Raw genomic sequence first — 19,567 nt, forward strand, 5'->3', positions numbered from 1 at the left:
TGGTGCTGTCTCTTAGCTACTACAATTTGCTGGCAGAGTGGTAAACTGTTCTTTCTTTGGAGTGAGAGTGAGCCCCCCCCATTCACATGGATTTTTCAGAGCTGCAAAAACAGAAGGCTTACTACATGTCAAAGGAGTCTCCTGGTTCAGTGAAGTTGTTTGGGGTGGAATAGAGTGACCCCCTTGAGATTTTTAGAGAAACTCGTGTCTCTTTGGATACATGGTCTAGTAGCAAGAAAAACAAACTTCTGTTGATGAATAGCAGTGTTCTTAGTCTAGACTTGTAGCAATGAATTCACAGCACAATTGGGACAGAAGAATTTGGTCAGCAGCTGTAAAAGTTAGTGGGAGGGATATTAATAAACACCTCCTCAAAGTAAGAATAACAAAAGGAAAGTTGATAGATACAAGCCCGGCTTACCCTCAGTGTTGTATGGTGGGTTAGCAAGCAGGGAACTTGGTGAGCTTTTCATATACACCTGAAGAGCTGAGCTGGTTATTACATGGTAACGGTAGAGACAGGTAGAAATGCTTCCAGTAAGAGTCCTTTCTGCCCGGTCCATGAGGACTGATGTTTAAGCCGCGTTTTAAATATGGTACCAGTTAACTATAAAGATTATATCTGAGCAATTATAAAATTTACCCTCAAATAGAGTTTGGTATGGTATGGGTTTTAGAATGAAACAAATCTTAAGAAAAATAATTTTAGATTGTATCTAGAAACCAACTGGAGGTGACTTCTGGTAGTTTCCCATTATAAGCACTGATTTTTTAAAGGATCCTATTATCATTTGATTTTGTTGCTTCCATTTAGAGTATATTCCGTGTAGTGTTCCATGACCGACGGCTACAGTATACTGAACATCAGCAGCTGGAGGGCTGGAGGTGGAACCGACCTGGAGATAGAATTCTTGACATTGGTGAGTTAAGGGAATCTATTGCCCAGGAAATGCCTGTAAGTATGGTCTGAGAATTGGTTTTCTTTACTTGATGTTTACATTGATTCAGAGTACCTCAGGGGCTCAATTAGCATAAACCCTGAAGTGTTTATTGACCAAGCATAAAAAAAACTACTGGGATGATAATACCAAAATTAAAGTTGGAAGTGTAGACACTTCAGTTCCATAACAATTGCATCCATTACTTTAGGGTGATTTTATTTTTGGTTTTGTTTTTTTAATTTAGTTGTGGTAAAATATATATAACCTAAAAGTTACCGTTATAAAACATTTTAAAGTAAATAATTCAGTGACATTAAATACATTCACATTATGTAGCCATCACTACCATCCATCTCCAGAACTTTTTTCATCTTGCAAAACTGAAACTCTGTACCCATTAAACAATAACTCCCTATTCCCCTTCTCCCCAGCCCCTGGCCACCACCATTCTACTTTTTGTCCATATGAATTTGACTACTCTAGGTGCCTCATATAAGTGAAATCATCCAGTGTTTGTCTTTTTGTGATTGGCTTATTTCACTTAACCTAATCCTCAGGGTTCATCCATATAGTAGTATGCATCAGAATTTTCCTCCTTTTAAAGACCGTATAATGTTCCATTGTGTATGTGTATATATACCACATTTTGTTTATCCATTCATCCTTTAGTAGATACTTGGGTTGATTCTACCTTTTGGTTATTGTGAATAATGCAGCTTATGGACATGGGTATACAGATATTTAGTTCAGTCTCTGCTTTCAGTTCTTTTGGATATATACCCAGAAATGGGACTGCTAGATCATGTATGGTAATTCCATTTTGTATTTTTGGGGGAACCGCCATACTGTTTCCATAGCAGTTGTGTATTTTACATTCCCATCAGAAGTGAACAAGGGTTCTAAATACTCTACGTCCTTGCCAACACGTGCTGTTTTCTTAATGGATGTGAAGTGGTTATCTCATTGTGGTTTTGATTTATACTTATCTAATGATTAGTGATGTTGGGTGTCTTTTCATGTGCTTATTGGCCATATATGTATCTTCTTTGGAGAAATGTATATTCAAGTCCTTCCCTCATTTTTTAATCTGGTTGGTTGGTTTTGTTGTTGTGAGTTGTAGGCATTCTTTATATATTCTGGATATTAACCCCATATCAGATACAAGATTTGTAATATTTTCTTCCATTCTGTGTGGGTTGTCTTTTCACCATGTTGATAATGTCCTTTGATGCATGAAAGTTTTACATTTTGATGTAGTCCAGTTTATTTAATAATTTTATTGCCTTGCCTATGCTTTTGGTGTCATATCTAAGAATATTACAAAACCCAATGAAGCTTTTCCTGGTATGTTTTCTGCCAAGAGTTTTATAGTTTTAGGTCTTACATTTAGGTGTTTGATCCATTTTTTAGTTAATTTTTGCATATGGTATAAGGTAAGAATTTGCCTTCATTTCTTGTATGTGGATATTCAGTTTTCCCAGCACCATTTGTTGAAACAACTGTTCTTTCCCCACTGAATGGTCTTGGCAATTTTGTCACCCATCATTTGACTGTGTATGTGAGGACTCCTTTCTGGGCTCTCTAATGTGTTCGTTCTGTTTGTCTGTGTCTCCATCTTTATGCCAGTACCATACCATTTGGATAACTAACTTTGTAGTAAGTTTTGAAATCGGGAAACGTGGCACCTCCAACTTTACCTTTCAAGATTACTTTTCAAGATTATTTTGGCTATTCAGGGTCTGATATTTTGTTTTGTGTGTATGTAAAAGGGGCCAGGTTTTTTCCCAAATTGCTGCAAGTTCTTTTATTTTACTAATACCTGAGAGGCAGATTAGTGGTTTGTTTTACCTAAAGTAAGAGACCTGGGATTAGAATCTATGCCTCTTGATTTACAATTTAGGTTTTTCCCCTACTGCTTTGCTACATAGGGTAGAATTTATTTTTCTTAAATCATAGGGTTTAAGGAAAGTTCCTTTACAAACATACATGCAGTCTCTCTTCATGAATGTATTTTTAATCCTGGCATCTATGTCTTTGATCTCTTATTGGTCATTATCTCCTACTAGTAAACAGTTGTTGAACAAATCTAAGTACCTACTAATTTTACCTGAGAAAACACTGGTTCTTATACAGCTATCCTGATATCCACTTAATAAATTGACCTTAGGATAAATCCAATACAACGAGCACAGTTGGACCCACCTTGTTGTTTGAATTGACAGTAAAACAGTAGTATAGTGATAGCACAGTTATGATCATAAATATCAGCCTGGCTTTCTCTCCCCAGTTTGAATATTAATAGGAGAAGTCAGGAAATGATATTTGGTTATATGCTATATAGAATGGAAAGCAGCATTCTACTGGAGCTCATTCATTTTTGCTTCCCTCTTGAGTATCAGATTTGTTGCTCTGTTACAGGGTTATTTGATGACTTTAAGGCCAGCATCAATCCCTATGTTAAATTTTTCCCACTTCTTTTTTTTTTTTTAAAGATTTTATTTATGTATTTGACAGAGAGAGACACAGCGAGAGAGGGAACACAAGCAGGGGGAGCGGGAGGGGGAGAAGCAGGCTTCCTGCGGAGCAGGGAGCCCAACGCGGGGCTCGATCCCAGGACCCTGGGATCATGACCTGAGCCGAAGGCAGACGCCTAATGACTGATTCACCCAGGCGCCCCTAAATTTTTCCCACTTCTATCTGTAATACAATGCTTCTGCCTTTATTCAGACACTCTGCTTTATATTTCTATAGCAATCTTGTTAGTGTACTTCTATCAGTAACACTAATCCTAAAACTGTAAGTGAAGCAGATTATATTACAATTTTCATAACACTAGAGCTAGTGTGTAGACTAAGTTTGTCTTTAAGTAGAATTTTGGCAGATTAAAAGGAAACTACGTTTAAATTGTCTTATTTTAAAAACCTTTTAAAATGGAAAAAAAGATACTCAGAAGGAAAGGACTTAGGTCAAAATTAGCTCTAATCAAACCCTTTTCATTGACAAGAGGTTTAGGGTGTGATACATAAAAATCTTGGTAACTAGGGACCAATAATAAAACAATCGGTGCTATCTTATTTAAACCCAATAGTCCTCAGAATTGTTCAGTGATTACCATTTTGTTTCTCAGATATCCCAATGTCTGTTGGTATAATCGATCCTAGAGCTAATCCAACCCAACTGAATACAGTGGAGTTCCTGTGGGACCCGGCAAAGAGGACATCTGTGTTTATTCAGGTAGAGCATTGCAGATGGGGTTCCAGTTATGAACAGCATCTCTTACTACCAATTTGTTTCTTTTTCTTTTTTTTGTTTTTAAGATTTATTTATTTATTTGGGGGGAGAGAGAGAGAGAGAGAGAGAGAGCGCATGGACATGAGCAGAGGGAGGGGCAGAGGGAGAGGGAGAGAGAGAATCCAAGCAGACTCCCCACTGAGCACAGAGCCTGACGCAGGGCTTGATCCCAGGACCCTGAGATCATGACTGGAGCCAAAATCAAGAGTCGGATGCTTAACCTGCTGAGCCACCCAGAATCCCCTACCAGTGTGTTTCTTGAAGGATAAAACATGTTAAATTTGAAATTTTTACAGTGTTCCAGCCTGTCAAGTCCAGACTCCTCAACACTTGCCTGAGGGCAATGAGGAGTGTCTGAATTGCCCTTCTAATTTCCCCAATTTATTTATTTGTATGACAAAACAAAATAAAAAACAAGCGAACAAACAAACCAAAAACGCTTGCTGATGGCTATATAATATTCCATTCTTTGGATGCACTATAACTTCCCTATTATTTAGCATTTAGATTCTTCTAAATTTTCCCTATTATCTGTAAAGTTATTTTGAACATCTTTATGCTTAAAATTTGTTTTACATATCTGATTATGTCTGTTGAGTAGATTCCTTTAAAATTCTTATTTGTAATATTAAAATTCTTACTTGTAATAAAGAAAGCTATGGTTTATTATGTCCCATTAGATAGTCACTATGTTAAGTAAACAGTTCATATATATGATTTTATTTAAAACTTTCAGCAATAATCCTATGGAGTAGAAATAGTTTTTGAGGCTTAGAGAAATTAACAATGTACCTAAGCTAATATTTGGTCAGTCAAGGTTTCACTGTTAAGATTCACCAGGGTCTTCACTTTATGCAGTACCAAGCAAGCCTTTGCAAACCTTTCTTTCCCCAAATATGAGTTTTCATATTTGCTAGTTTCCCAGCATGGTTGGTGCCTCTGCTTTCTAAAGTCTACCTTAGAGTCCAGGAAACTTTTACTAACCCGAAATCATTTCTCTTTTATATTAACTCTGTATTGTCTAAAACAGTTAATGAATTTAGTTCCTCCCAGTAGCTTTTGTTAGCATTGGATCTGTATATTTACTTTGTTTCATTTTAAGATTTTATTTATTTGACAGAGAGAGAGAGCAAGCCAGAGAGCACAAGCAGGGGGGCAATGGCCAAGGGAGAGGGAGAAGCAGTCTCCCGGCCTAGCAGGGAGCCCTACGTGGGGCTCAATCCCAGAACCCTGGGATCATGACCTGAGCTAAAGACAGACACTTAACTGACTGAGTCACCCAGGCGCCCCTGCTTTGTTTCATTTGTAATAATTAAGCTTCCTTATTTCCTCCATTAGAATATCCATTCTTTAAGATCTAAAAGAGAGTAAAAGTTTTTTTGTTTTGTTTTTAGGATTTTATTTATTTAGAAAGAGCAAGAGAGCACTGGAACGTAAGCACAGGGAGGGGCAGAGGGAGAGGGAGAGAGAGAATCTCAGGGAGTCTCTGCACTGAGCACAAAGCACGACATAGGGCTCGATCTCACTATCCTGAGATCATGACCTGAGCCGAAATCAAGAGTCAGATGCTTAACCGAGGCAACCCTAAAAGTTTTGTTTTTTTTTAAGATTTTATTTATTTATTCATGAGAGAGAGGCAGAGGGAGAAGCAGGCTCCCTCTAGGGAGCCTGACACAGGACTCAATACCAGGGCCCCAGGATCACGACCCGAGCCGAAGGCAGGTGCTCAACCGACTGAGCCACCCAGGAGCTCCTAGAAGTTTTTTTTTTTTTTTTTTTTTTAAGATTTTATTTACACAGATGTTTTTAAGTAAACTCTATGCCCAATGTGGGGCTCGAATTTATGACCCTGAGATCAAGAGTCATATGCTCTACCGACTGAGCCAGCCAGGTGCCCCTAGCATAAAAGTTTTTTTTATAGATGTTCATAGTGTTTTTAAAGGTTTTGCTGTTAGTAGTTGCTCAGAAAATATTGTTGACTGATGTGGCTAGCTAGCAGTACTGAAACCTGGATGCTGTATTCTTTGTAGGTACACTGCATTAGCACAGAGTTCACTATGAGGAAGCATGGAGGAGAAAAGGGAGTGCCGTTCCGAGTACAAATTGATACCTTCAAAGAAAATGAAAATGGGGAATATACTGAGCACTTACACTCAGCCAGCTGCCAGATCAAAGTCTTCAAGGTATTCCTGGGCCTCCTGCTGTCCCTTGTATCCTTTTCCCTCATCTTTCAATTTTAACATTAGCTACCAAGTCAGAAAGTCACCTTGGCTTTTTTCAACAACTGTGAAAACTCAGTCTACACTAGAGTCCTTGAGATAATCCCTGAGATGCCTGGTAATGAATTTATATGGGGATGGGCATGGGAGAAGAGGAACTTGGAAAGGGAGCTAGAGGCTAAAACATGGATTTTCACTGAAAGCTCTTAAAGTCTGTTGAAATTACAAGCTCTTGTAAAAGCTCACAAAATTATGAAATGTTGATAGTTTTGGTTACATTGGTACTTGATTTTCTTTTGTTAATTTGGTCTTTATTTGTTTTTATCATATGAATATAAATGTATTCTCATTGCAAAAGATTCATTAATACAGAAGTATTCAGACCGAAGTCCCCCTTTACCACTTTTACCCTGACTTCCCAGCCTTTCCTAGAGGTTGCCACTGTCATAATTTAGCATGTATCCTTCCAGTCCCCTTCTGTGCTTTTATATACACATGTACATAAGTATATACATATTTTCTTTTCTTTGAAACATCAATAGGATTGTACTGTATAAATTGTTATGAGGCTTGCTTTTTTTCAGTTAGCTATGAGCTTTAGAGATCTTTCCATGTCCGTCGCTATAGATCTCTTATTCTTTTTCAACTCCATCACACAGTTAAATTTTCTATTTTCAGACTTAGATGCAAGGATGCATCTTGTCTTTATATCATTGTACATACATCCTTGTTTTGCATGGGACTGTTTAAGGTAATATTGTTGCATCAAAAGTCAATTGATGAGTCAAAACAAAACATTTCTCTTTCCAGCCCAAAGGTGCAGACAGAAAGCAAAAAACGGATCGGGAGAAAATGGAGAAACGAACACCTCACGAAAAGGAGAAATACCAGCCTTCCTATGAGACAACTATACTCACAGAGGTGAAAGGATTTCTTTTGGTGATGATTTCAATCAATACTTCCTATTCTTAAAAGAAAATCCCATCATTTCGCACTATATACGTATATCAAATCATTATATTGTACACCTGAAAGTAATACAATGTTCTATGTCAACTACATCTCAGTTAAAAAAAAAACAAACCCATAAGTTCTAGCCTGGTCAAGATTTACTTGTCCTGGGTATATTTTCTCTTAATTATAGGGACCTCTGTGCAGTTAAGATTTACTAATCAAGATGTGCTATTCAAGTAACAATGTTTTGGTGGGACACTAGGGTCAAATGTACTTTTTCAGTATTTAAGTTGTTCTTTGTTTTTAGTGTTCTCCATGGCCTGAGATCACATATGTCAATAATTCCCCATCACCTGGCTTCAACAGTTCCCATAGCAGTTTTTCTCTTGGGGAAGGGTAAGTGTGGGAAATGAAATTAGGTTGTGTTTGTCCTAAATATGTCTTCTTTCATTATCTTCCCATGTAGAAGCTCTTTCTAAATCAATAAATCCATTGATGGATCTATTGAGCTTTGGATTATCTTCAAAAGTGACTGAAAAGAGTTTTATGTAGTCCTTTCTCCTCCTCTTTTTCTTCCTATTAGAAAACAGCATTTAAAGAAAAAAAAAACAGCATTTATAATCAGTTTTTAGTGATTCAGAGATGGATTTTCTGGGCTTTTCACTTCTCCCTGTCACTGCTTATCTTGTGGTCATTTCACTTCCTGTGCATACTTTCACCAGAGTGGTCCTCAGGAACTGAAATACAGTTGTACAAACACGAAAATCTGTGTTGTTACTTTTTTTTAAATAATTTTATTTTTTTTAAGATTTTATTTATTTGTTTGACAGATACAGAGAGAGCACAAGTAGGCAGAGAGGCAGGCAGAGGGAGAGGGAGAAGCAAGCTCCCCAATAAGCAGAGAGCCCGACGCAGGGCTCCATCCCAGGACCCTGGGATCATGACTGGAGCCAAAGGCAGACGCATAACCGACTGATCCACCCAGGTGCCCCTGTTTTGTTACTTTTTAAGAATGATCCTAGGGCACCTGGGTGACTCAGTCGGTTAAGCGACTGCCTTCGGATCAGGTCATGATCCTGGAGTCCCATGATCGAGTCCCGCATCGGACTCCCTGCTCAGCGGGGAGTCTGCTTCTCCCTCTGACCCTCCCCCCTCTAATGTGCTCTCTCTCTCTCTCTCATTCTCTCTCAAATAAATAAAATCTTTAAAAAAAAAAAAGAATGATCCTAATACCTAATAATTATGGATCTTTGATAATTGGGGAAGAAGGTTGAAGATGATAGCTCAAATGAAGTTTTAGAATTATCTATGGGATACATTTATTCTTGCTTTATTGTCTTTTATCATCAGAGATAATTGAAAGTTGGTACAGTTGCCTATTCCAGTTAAAATAAGTTGTCTTTAGTCTTAGCATTTAACACATATTCCACGTAGGTCATATTGAAATTTAAAATAGGCTACTGAATGTGTGATTTTTTTTTTTTTGGCTGTAATGTTTGTTTTTGAATTTATGTAGGCTCTATGTTCAGTCTGCTTCTAAAAGTAATTAAGGTAGCTTCACTATTCAAAATATAACAGTTAAGAATGAAAATAGGTAAGGGGCGCCTGGGTGGCTCAGTCGTTAAGCGTCTACCTTCGGCTGAGGTCATGATCCCAGGGTCCTGGGGTCGAGCCCCGCATCGGGCTCCCTGCTCCTCAGGAAGTCTGCTTCTCCCTCTCCCACTCCCCCTGCTTGTGTTCCCTCTCTCATTGTGTCTCTCTCTGTCAAATAAATAAATAAAATCTTAAAAAAAAAAAATGAAAATAGGTAGAAGTTATAGAGGGAATAGGTAGTAAGGGCCTGGTGATAAGTTAATTACTAAATTTGAATACTGAATTTGAATTTTGCAGCTGAGGCAAAAAAAGAAAAAGAAGATCTATTTTGAAAGAAAAATCTCTTACCATCCATATGGATTATGCAGTCTACTTATAGGCAATTTTATTTTTTATGTTTGTTAAAAGTTTATTTTTTTTTAGTAATCTCTACATCCAACTTGGGACTTGAACTCAGCCCTGAGATCAAGAGTCACATGCTCTTCTGACTGAGCCAGCCAGGCACCCCTAGGCAATTATAAATATATAGGATTTAAGAGTTGTGTTTTAAAGTTTTTTCTCTTCTCTTTGTCATTACTTTTTTATTAGACTCAAATTTTTCTCCCATAAAAGAAGTAAGCATTAGGAAATAGGGACAATCCTTAAAACAAAAGGAAATACAGGGAAAAACAGAGGGTGGAGAGAGAGCCCGTGTATCGCAAATTAGGCAGCACTAATTTTCGAAGCTGCTTTAAAAATAATTTGGTTTTCATTATAAAAGTATGTGATTACATTGCATTGCATAAAGTTTTTTCTGGTATTTTTTCCTGTATATGTTTGTGTGTATATTTATATATTTAATATAATAGTGATATATTGATTACTTTTATGTTCTGATATTTTTGTTTCTATTATACATTTCTTATGTTAAATATTGTTCATGCCATAATTTATCTAATTAAACGCAATTTACTGGAATTTTGATATTTTTTCAATTTGTCCAATAATAATAAAGGTTGCAAGTGACAGTTTCTTCCCCTCTCCCCATAATCTTAATGTTAAATTAACAGATAATAGAAGAATTGACTATCAGACTAAGACTGCTTTAGGAGAGAGCACAGTTTCCTTTAGATCTCTAGCTTGGGGGGTGCCTGGCTGGCTCTGTCGGTGGAGCCCTCGACTCTTGATCTTGGAGTTGTAGTTTCGGGCCCCACGTTGGGTGTAGAGATTACTTAAAAATAAAATCTTAAAAGAAAAAAAATCTCTAGCATGAGACTTACTGTGAGATGATGAACCCTAGTATGTGTCATGGACTCATCCTTTTCATTTTCAATATTTCCTTAGAAATGGTTCACCAAACCACCAGCCAGAGCCACCCCCTCCAGTGACAGATGTAAGTCTAAAGTTAAATGTAAGTTATTTGCAATGTCTACTAATACTTTGATAACTGTGCAGGTCATTAGAAATATCCAACCTTTAAGGAATAATATTTATTCGTTCATTAAACCGACGTTTATTGAATTTTGACTATGAACTAGACACTAACCTAGGGACCAGGGATGTGAAACAAGTTAATGCAGGACCCCTGCCTTTAAAGAGCTTACAGTTTAGTAAGGAAGATAAGGATGGAATTCCATGGGCTTCTTGCATGGTCAGGGAAAGAATATTGATGAGGTATAAACAACTTCCAAGCAAACTAGGCCTGTCTGAGTGTGGGTGTGTTTAGCTCTATGTTACCTAATGATGTAAGACATAAATCTCTTCAGTTACCAAAAAAAGAAAAAAAAATGCTTGCTTTCTCTTTCAGAACCTCTTGCCAACAACCACACCTCAGGAAGCTCAGCAGTGGTTGCATCGAAATCGTTTTTCTACGTTCACAAGGCTTTTTACAAACTTCTCAGGTTAAATTCATTTGTCCTTTTGTTTTTCCCAACACAGGAAAGTCCTTTACATTCTAGGGCCTCCTAGTATCCATGTGAGGGTGTGTGTGTGTGTGTGTGTGTGTGTGTGTGTGTGTGAGAGAGAGAGAGAGAGAGAGAGAGAGGGAGGAAGGGAGGAAGGGAAGGAGAGATCTTCATGCATTTTTAGGATTAAGTGAATTTCATAGAACCCTTCAGATTTTCTCACCAGCGGCATCTGTGCTGTGAAATACTTAAAAAGAAAGACTTCTTAGTTTAAACTCACTTTAATTTAAAAATATTTATTCTATACAATACTTTTTAAAATGTATATTCCATACAGTATTTTATCAAGGGCATTTGTAGGTAGTCTGAAATTTTCCCCTTGAAATCACTATATTGTATTTGCACGTTCCACTTTTATTAAGCACCTTCTGGGTACCAGGTATTGTAGGAATACACAAATGGGTAAGGCCTACTTTCTGATCATTCATCATCTAGTATAAAAACAAAAACCCAAATCAAATCAAAATAAAACCCTGAAAAAAATAAGGAAATCGTTGTGACGCAGTAGATAAGTGGTACGAAGCAGGGTATTGGGAGAGTGTCTGTGGTTAGGGAACACGTGTAATGCGTGAGGTAAATCTTGGGGCATAAGGAGGAGTCTGTTGGTTGGACAGTAGAAGGATATTTCAGGGAGGGACAGTATGCTCATTAGACCTCATCAGTATGATGAAAGCATGGGGTTAAGTGGATCAGTGAATGGGGTGGCAATTGAAGTGAGAGAGGAAACAGGGGCCAGGTCATGGAGAATTATGTACCATGCAAAAGATGATGAACTATAACATGACAGAGCCATTTCAGTGGTCATAAACAAAGACAGTCTTTGCCTTTATCACCCATTTTCTTATATTTATTCCAGGGGCAGATTTATTGAAACTAACTAGAGATGATGTGATCCAAATCTGTGGCCCTGCTGATGGAATCCGACTTTTTAATGCATTAAAAGGCCGGTATGTAATTAGTGTAAAAATATCAGTGAGGTTGAAATTCAAATGGATTTGGATTCAGGGACTCTTCATAGTACTCTTTGCATAGCTCACTACATCTTGTCGAAACATTCTTTTTGAATGCCAGCTATGTACCAAATAAACGAAGATGAAAAATATTTTTTCCTACAGTAGATCTAAGGAATTCCTCATGATATCCCATTTTTCATTTCTAGTTAGTTTTTTCATTTGATAAATACTCCGTATCCCTAATATGAGCCAGGTACTATTGTAGGCTCTGGGGATACATTGGTGAGAAAACAGACAAGGGACCCATTATTATGAGTTTACTTTCTAATGGGGGGAGAGATAAAAATATGAACAGTGAATATTTTCGATAGTGATAAGTGCTTTGAAGGAAAACCAAACAAACAAAAACAAGGTTATAACCTGTAGAGTACCCAGAATATGGTCAGGAAAGACCTCTCTGAGGCAGGGGTGTTTAAACTGAATTATGAGGGGCGCCTGGGTGGCTAAGTCGTTGAGCGTCTGCCTTCAGCTCAGGTCATGATCCCAGGGTCCTGGGATTGAGTCCCATGTCGGGCTCCTTGCTCAGCGGGGAGTCTGCTTCTCCCTCTCCCACTGCCCCTGATTGGGTTCCCTCTCTAGCTATCTCTGTCTCTGTCAAATAAATAAATAAAATCTTTTTTTTAGATTTTTATTTATTTATTTGACAGAGAGAGACACAGCGAGAGAAGGAACACAAGCAGGGGGAGTGGGAGAGGGAGAAGCAGGCTTCCCGGAGAGCAAGGAGCCCGATGCGGGGCTCGATCCCAGGACCCTGGGATCATGACCTGAGCCGAAGGCAGACGCTTAACAACTGAGCCACCCAGGCGCCCCAAATAAATAAAATCCTTAAAAATAAATAAATAAACTGAATTATGAGAAGGATGGAAGCTATGGGGTCATATGAGGGAAGAGCACTCTAGGCAGGAGGAACAACAGGTGCAAGGGCCCTGAGTCCATTTTAACTGGGGAAGAGGTCATTCTTGAATTGGATAGGAACTACTTAAGTGTCCACTTACAAATTATAAAACAGAGTAACTTGTAGTCTCTATTTGGGATTTTCAGTTTCAAATAGGTAATAGGATTAATGTAAAAAACATACAGGTTAATGCCACAGAACCAAATGAGTGACTAAATAATGAGACAGATCGTGAAGTATTTTGTTTGGGTATATCACAAGAAATGTTGCGTCAGGTTGGCTCTAATCTTGGAAATTTTTAAAGAAAAGAGGAAAAATTCAGAGGTTGATGATTTGGAGAAAAAAGAATGGATCTTCATTTTTTTTTTTTTTTAAGATTTTATTTATATGACAGAGAGGGACAGTGAGAGCAGGAACACAAGCAGAGGGAGTGGGAGAGGGAGAAGCAGGCTCCCCGCTGAGCAGGGAGCCCGATGTGGGGCTCGATCCCAGAACCCTGGGATAATGACCTGAGCCGAAGCAGACACTTAACGACTGAGCCACGCAGGCGCCCGGAGGATCTTCATTTTTTTTGAACATATTACTTATTTAAAAAGCATTTAAGGGGCGCCTAGGTGATGTAGTCAGTTAAGAGTCTGAGTCTTGATTTCAGCTCAGGTCATGATCACATGGTCATGAGACTGAGCCCCTCCTTGGGCTCCGCACTGGGTGTGGAGCCTCCTAAGATTCTCTCTCTCTCCCTCTGCTCCTCCCCCAGCCCCCCAAACACCTCCCAGCGGGGCTCTCCCCCCTCCGCCCCTGCTCATGCACGCACACATGTGCTGTCTCTTAAAAAATAAAAGAGCGTTTAAAAATAGGAATGAGATGATCAGATCAAGAGGTAATTGAATACCATTGTCTAAGAAGTAAGAAGAGACAGAAGGCTTAGGCTGCTTAGGAGAAGGTAATGAGGGAACTAAGATTCTCTGTTTTATAGTGGCGCTTCTAAGGAGAAGGTACATGTTGAGCCGGACCCATGCAGCAGCAGCTCACACGTTTCGAATATTTCTAAGGTTTACATCAAGGATGATAAACTCAAATGATCCTAAATGATAAACTCAAAGGCCACATGTAAATGTGCGACAGTCAAATCTGGGGTGTAGTGAAGAATGCATGGGTCAATGCAAGGAGAACAGCCAACTGTTTTCTTGTAAGAATGAGGGCCTCAGATTGCCAGATCTGATTTTTCGAGAAAAGCCAAAATTGCAGAGATTTGTATGATATTGGAACGGATTCAGTCGAACTGCACGCACGCACACGCGCACACATCCACCGCAGTGGAGAGCTAATGAAGCAGCAAATGAGCTTCCTTGGCCCGCGGGCTGCCAGTTTGCAACTCTGCCCTCTAGTGCTAACCCAGACACACAGGTTCTCCCTTAAAATGTGTTTCCCGTGAAGACCGTGACACTAACAGCCTCGCTTTCCTCCTCAGGATGGTGCGGCCAAGGCTAACCATTTATGTTTGTCAGGAGTCCTTGCACTTGAGGGAGCAGCAGCAGCAGCAGCAGAAGCGTGAGGATGGAGACTCAAATGGTACTTTCTTCGGTAGGTCCTTCTGGACAGGCCAGGACACATACTGAGGCGAGGGGAGGGGATGACGTAGGAGCCTGTGCGGTGGGAATGCCTCAGACAGCAGAGTGCGCATTTGCCAGAATAATGGTAATTGCTCACGTTTATTGAGTTCCTCCCAGAGACCGGGCACTATGCTCAGCACGTTGACATGCTTTACTTTTTACAACCGGTGTGTCTTCTTTGCAGTACCTTTATTGTTCTCGCCAACATGTAGGTGAGGAAAATGAGGCTCAGGGACGTTAAGTAACTCACCCCAGTCACACAGCTAGCAGGTGGCCGAGCCAGAATTTGAACTCAGGCAGTCTGTGAGTCCCTTAGAAGAGCGGGCATTCCTAGTGACTGGGTTACCTTTAAGAGCAGAGAAGCCTGTATTGACTCCCTTTGCTCTGTCCCTCTTGCAGTGTACCACGCCATCTATCTAGAAGAACTGACAGCTGTTGAACTGACAGAAAAAATTGCTCAGCTCTTCAGCATTTCCCCTCGCCAGATCAGCCAGATCTACAAGCAGGGGCCAACAGGAATCCATGTGCTCATTAGCGATGAGGTAGATTTTCAGCGCAGCTCAGTCACCACATGCCAGTTTGTCAGGGCGTGTGACAGGAGCAAGGGCCGTCCTCCTGGGGTACAGGCTCCGCTTACGAGACCGGGGCTTTTCAAATGTTTTTGCTTGCTGACTTTCTAACCACGTATCCCCCCGTGCACATTTTTAGGTTGACTTAAATTTTTTTTTGTTTTAAGTTTAAATAGTTGCAAAATATGTCATTCCTGGGCATATTATATAACCTTTAAAAATGAAATGGTTACATCACTATTCTAACTATATTTCATGTAACCTAAATAGAAGAATGATGTAATACCACCATCACTGTCTTAAAAAATACATGAATATACTTTTCTTTAACAGAGTTTTTATGTCATTTCTTTGTTTCCTTGAGCTCCTGTTTCCATTCACTTCTCCCATAGAATTTTATCTTGCCATACCTGTTTTTATGCTCAAACATCTTTTATTAATTATCTTACCGTATTTCTTTGAAACAACTTTGCTTCAACTTAAGAATTTGTTTCAATAAAAATTTAAAAATGATTTCTTCTGAATAGAATGATCACCATAATTATATAATCAATAAACTAAAATGTATTATATGTTTTGATAAATTTTTAAACATTAAGAAAAATGTATTAGAAGTCTGTCTATTAATGAGATGGATGGGATTGTCTGATTCCCTACCCACCCTGCCCACATTAATTCATGTATAGATGAATACTCTCTACTGATTTTTAGAATGAAATAGAGTTCAGCACCACTTCCGTTCTGTTTTATCCCCCTAGATTAATAATGCTATGGAGTCTGATTAATTGACAGACAGGAATGGATGGAATTTTTTATAAAAACATCGCTGGATTTTTTTTTTTTTTTGAACTTTGGAGTTAGGTGCCACAAGTTATATAGTGATGTCACAAAGAATTATTTTGAATCACCTATCATTTGACAGTTTGTGATTAGGTCAGTCTTCAGTTCTGGTGCAAGGAAAGAATTAGAAACCATGTGGCTCACAAAATACTTTGTTACCCAGTCATTAAAGTTCACATTAACGGTCACACTTTGGCATCCTGGAGGTTTTTGTACCCTGGGGCGGGGCATCTTGGTAGGATTCCAGGAGGGTGAAACTTATGCCTTTATTTTATAAAATGGGGAGGGGAGTTTAGAAGGGAAAGTGGGTAGGGAAAACCGAAGAGGTTCTCAGGCAGTTTTGGGAGATGAAGACCTGGAAGTCGGTTCTCCCGAATGGGCCTACCAGTGTCCGTGTACTCTTGCAACATCTTGGGGTTAATCAGGAAAATGCATCCTATAATTTTAAGATCAGTTGTTTTAGACTGCTTAGCTTTTATTTTATTTTATTTATTATTTATTTATTTATTATTATTTTTTAAGTAGGCTCCAAAGCCCAACATGGGGCTTAAACTCACAACCCTGAGATTAAGAGTCACATGCTCTAGCAACTGAGCCAGCCAGGCGCCCCTAGACTGCTTAGCTTTTAAAACTTAAAAACTGAACGCGAGAAAACAAAACAAAGGATTATTTTTCCCTTAAGTCCAGTATAATAAAAAGCCATATAGTCTAAATAAATGCAGCAAACCCAAGTTTTTAATAATTAGCAACTTTTCTTGCTTTTCTCAGATGATACAGAACTTTCAAGAAGAAGCCTGTTTTATTCTGGACACAATGAAAGGTAATAAAATAGTAGGACAGATGCCTCTCTAAGGAGTTTAAGAGATTTTTTTTTCATGATTTACTTCTCTGAGGAGAGAGGGAAAATATCAACTACCATATCTGAGGCAGAGAAAGTGATATCTTTGGAGATTGTTTCTTTGTATGAATTGGCTTCTTGCCATTATCAGAATAGACAAAGTGTAACTGATGACTCTGCCATTCTCTCCCACCTTCCGTGGACAAATGAGGAAATGAAGGCATGTTGTTTTTATAATGCATATTTATTGTAAGTATTTTGTGGTAATAAATATGTTGCGCTTTGTCCTGCTGGGGTTTTTTTTTTTTTCTCTTCTCAAAAGATCCTTACCATGTTTTGTTTTGTTTTTTTCTCCTACTGTGTTTTAGAGGTGACTAAAGATTATTCTCTCTCTCTCTTTTTTTTTTTTTTACAGCAGAAACCAATGATAGCTATCATATCATACTGAAGTAGGTGCCGGGCATTCCGTCCTCATTGGCCGCTGCCTCCTTCACCCCTTGGAAGCTTCCCTCTCACAGGGAGTCACTCGCTGATGGAGATTGGAAGGTCTGCGGGAACCTGACCCATCTGACTGTGTGTGGGGGAGTCCAGGCCATGGAGGCAGAATCCCAGCCATCTTTTGGCCCAAGCTCTTGTGGCACACACAGATTATTGCCCAACATGCATTTCTGCAGCTGTGGTTTCTTAGTTAAAATTTATGGACCCTGTTGTCGTTGAATATCATTAGAAACTCCACACCATTTAGGGTGTTTGTAGGGCATAATGATGATGAGAATTGTGTGGTGTTTCATGGAAAGATGTTAAGGTTTGTGATATGGAGCCATGTAATTTTTTTCTAATATAAAAATGAACATCTATATTCCTAAGACTAGATCCTCAGTCTCTTCTGCATCATACATACTGGCTTTTGCCACCGTCGGCCCCTGAAAACCTCACCAAAGAGGAGAAATACAGAGAGGTAGAAGAGAATTTTTCTTCTGGGCGCCCTGTAATACCAAGACTAATCGTAATTTTAGCTAACATTTACTGAGCATTTACTTGTGCCTCATAGTGTGATAAATTCTTTAAGTGGATTACCTTGTTTAACTCCTCTTTAATGATCCTCTATGAAGTAGGTAATAATGATCCCTAACGAAGGTGAGGACATGGAGACACAGAGTGGCTAAGGAGCTTGCCCGGCGACAGGCAGCTAGCAAGCAGTGTTGCTGAAACCCAAACCTGGGCAATCTGGCTCGTTTTACCCGCCAGCCACGATGCCGCCCTTGCAATACCCTGTGCTTGCCGCCGTCTCTGACCGTAGCTCTGCCGGCGGATAGGACACAACACCACGTGACAGCTGGGGAAGCAACCACTGACAGGGACAAACCACACCGAGATAATGATGAACAAATCCAGAGCTACAAAAACCGAGAACATACGTGCTTTTGAAGCATCGTCAGTTATCAGATTCACAGACTCTGAAGTGGTGAAAATGAGGGGTCATCTGGAACTCCCCATATTCACTGTTCTTGAATGAGCTTCTCAAACTATTTATTCATGAGTTTGGCTAGCCCCTGCTTTCTCTTTCCCCTCTCTGCGTCTTTCCTTGGTATAGGAAGTTCTTTTACTCATGTAGTGTTCTTTTATATAAGCTTTATGAGAAATTCATTCCTATCCCAGTCACACTCTTCCCATTTATTTTAGTTCTTCAAGAGTGTGTATGTGTGTGTCTGTGCGTGTGTGTGCGTGCGTGTGCAAACGTGTAAGACTATGGGTTGTCTTTTTTCACATGTAGAGTTTTATCCAGAAATCCCTTTACACATTATGTTGAGGTGAAAAAAGATAATGTTCAAAGATTCTGTAATGGATTTGGATCTGTGCGTGTGTGTTTTTAAAGCATTTGATAAAGTTTAACTGTTTTTATACAGAGAATTTTGTTCATTAAAATCAACCCACAACATGGTCTGATTTCTTTTGGTTTGAAACAAATTGAAGACTTTGAAACTGGAAAGTGAAGTCAAGTGACTTTTAAAAACTGACCTGGGTAACTTGACATTATTAGGCCAAAATACTTTTTAAATGAAAGTATTGATTACCAGATGTCCCTGTTTCAGAAGAGGGGCATTTCTGGTTGTATTAAGTTCCTGGGACTGTTCTCAGTTTCATAGAAGTCAGTTCTCTCCTCAGTAGGCTGCTATTAGTTTTTTGGTTTTGGTTGTTTTTGTTTTTTTATTATTCTGTCTGAATATTAGGCTGGGAGTGTTGGACTAGATAACCTTTAAGGTCCCTTCTGAACCTGTGACTCTTCTTTACTGCAAATGATATATAGAAATCTTTTTAATATATTTACCACAAATTACAGTTACTAATTTACTTAAGGTTAGATTTTTTCAGAGTAGTCTTGAAATTTATTATAGAAAAAAATATATATATATATATTTAGAAATTATAGGGGCACGTGCATGACTCAGTCAGTTGGGCATCCAACTCTTGATTTTGGCTCAGGTCATGATCTCAGGGTCGTGAGATTGAGCCCAGCATCAGCATTGGGCTCCATGCTCGGCAGGGAGTCTGCTTGAGATTCTCTCTCTCTCCTTCTGCCCCTGCCCACCCCTGCTTGTGCACACTCATTCTCTCTCTCAAATAAATAAATATTTTTAAAAAAGAAATTAATTTATACAAGTTTGCAATCACAGATCCTAAATTAACCAGAAAATTGTTTAGGCTTTCTTTAGCTCCAGAAAGTATAGTGCCAATGCTATACAATTGGTAAGAATTGGTATAGTGATAGAACATTGCGATTATTCAACTTGCTTTTAAGGATCACATCTATTTACTATTAGTGATCCTTTCAGTTAAATGAAAATTTTAAACTAGCT

At 38.9% G+C, this 19,567-nt stretch overlaps 1 protein-coding gene across 6 annotated transcripts in view; it reads left to right on the forward strand.

The window, feature by feature from the left end:
• Positions 1 to 18,646, forward strand: part of TFCP2 (transcription factor CP2) — a 56,860-nt gene extending 38,214 nt beyond the window's left edge. The window contains exons 4-15 of one of the 6 annotated variants that reach the window (XM_032420485.1): positions 815 to 920; positions 4,069 to 4,175; positions 6,263 to 6,415; positions 7,262 to 7,372; positions 7,713 to 7,801; positions 10,322 to 10,388; positions 10,785 to 10,878; positions 11,798 to 11,888; positions 14,321 to 14,433; positions 14,862 to 15,004; positions 16,640 to 16,691; positions 17,125 to 18,646. In XM_032420485.1, the coding sequence (XP_032276376.1) occupies positions 815 to 920; positions 4,069 to 4,175; positions 6,263 to 6,415; positions 7,262 to 7,372; positions 7,713 to 7,801; positions 10,322 to 10,388; positions 10,785 to 10,878; positions 11,798 to 11,888; positions 14,321 to 14,433; positions 14,862 to 15,004; positions 16,640 to 16,691; positions 17,125 to 17,162 (1,164 nt within the window). In that variant the 3' untranslated portion in view covers positions 17,163 to 18,646. The remainder of the gene's footprint in view (positions 1 to 814; positions 921 to 4,068; positions 4,176 to 6,262; positions 6,416 to 7,261; positions 7,373 to 7,712; positions 7,802 to 10,321; positions 10,389 to 10,784; positions 10,879 to 11,797; positions 11,889 to 14,320; positions 14,434 to 14,861; positions 15,005 to 16,639; positions 16,692 to 17,124) is intronic. The other 5 variants (XM_032420486.1, XM_032420487.1, XM_032420488.1 and 2 more) reach the window with 5 other exon arrangements.
• Positions 18,647 to 19,567: the final 921 nt, after the last annotated feature.

This window comes from Phoca vitulina, unplaced genomic scaffold (genome assembly GCF_004348235.1).
Source record: "Phoca vitulina isolate PV1807 unplaced genomic scaffold, GSC_HSeal_1.0 scaffold23, whole genome shotgun sequence".
Classification (NCBI taxonomy): Eukaryota; Metazoa; Chordata; class Mammalia; order Carnivora; family Phocidae; genus Phoca; species Phoca vitulina.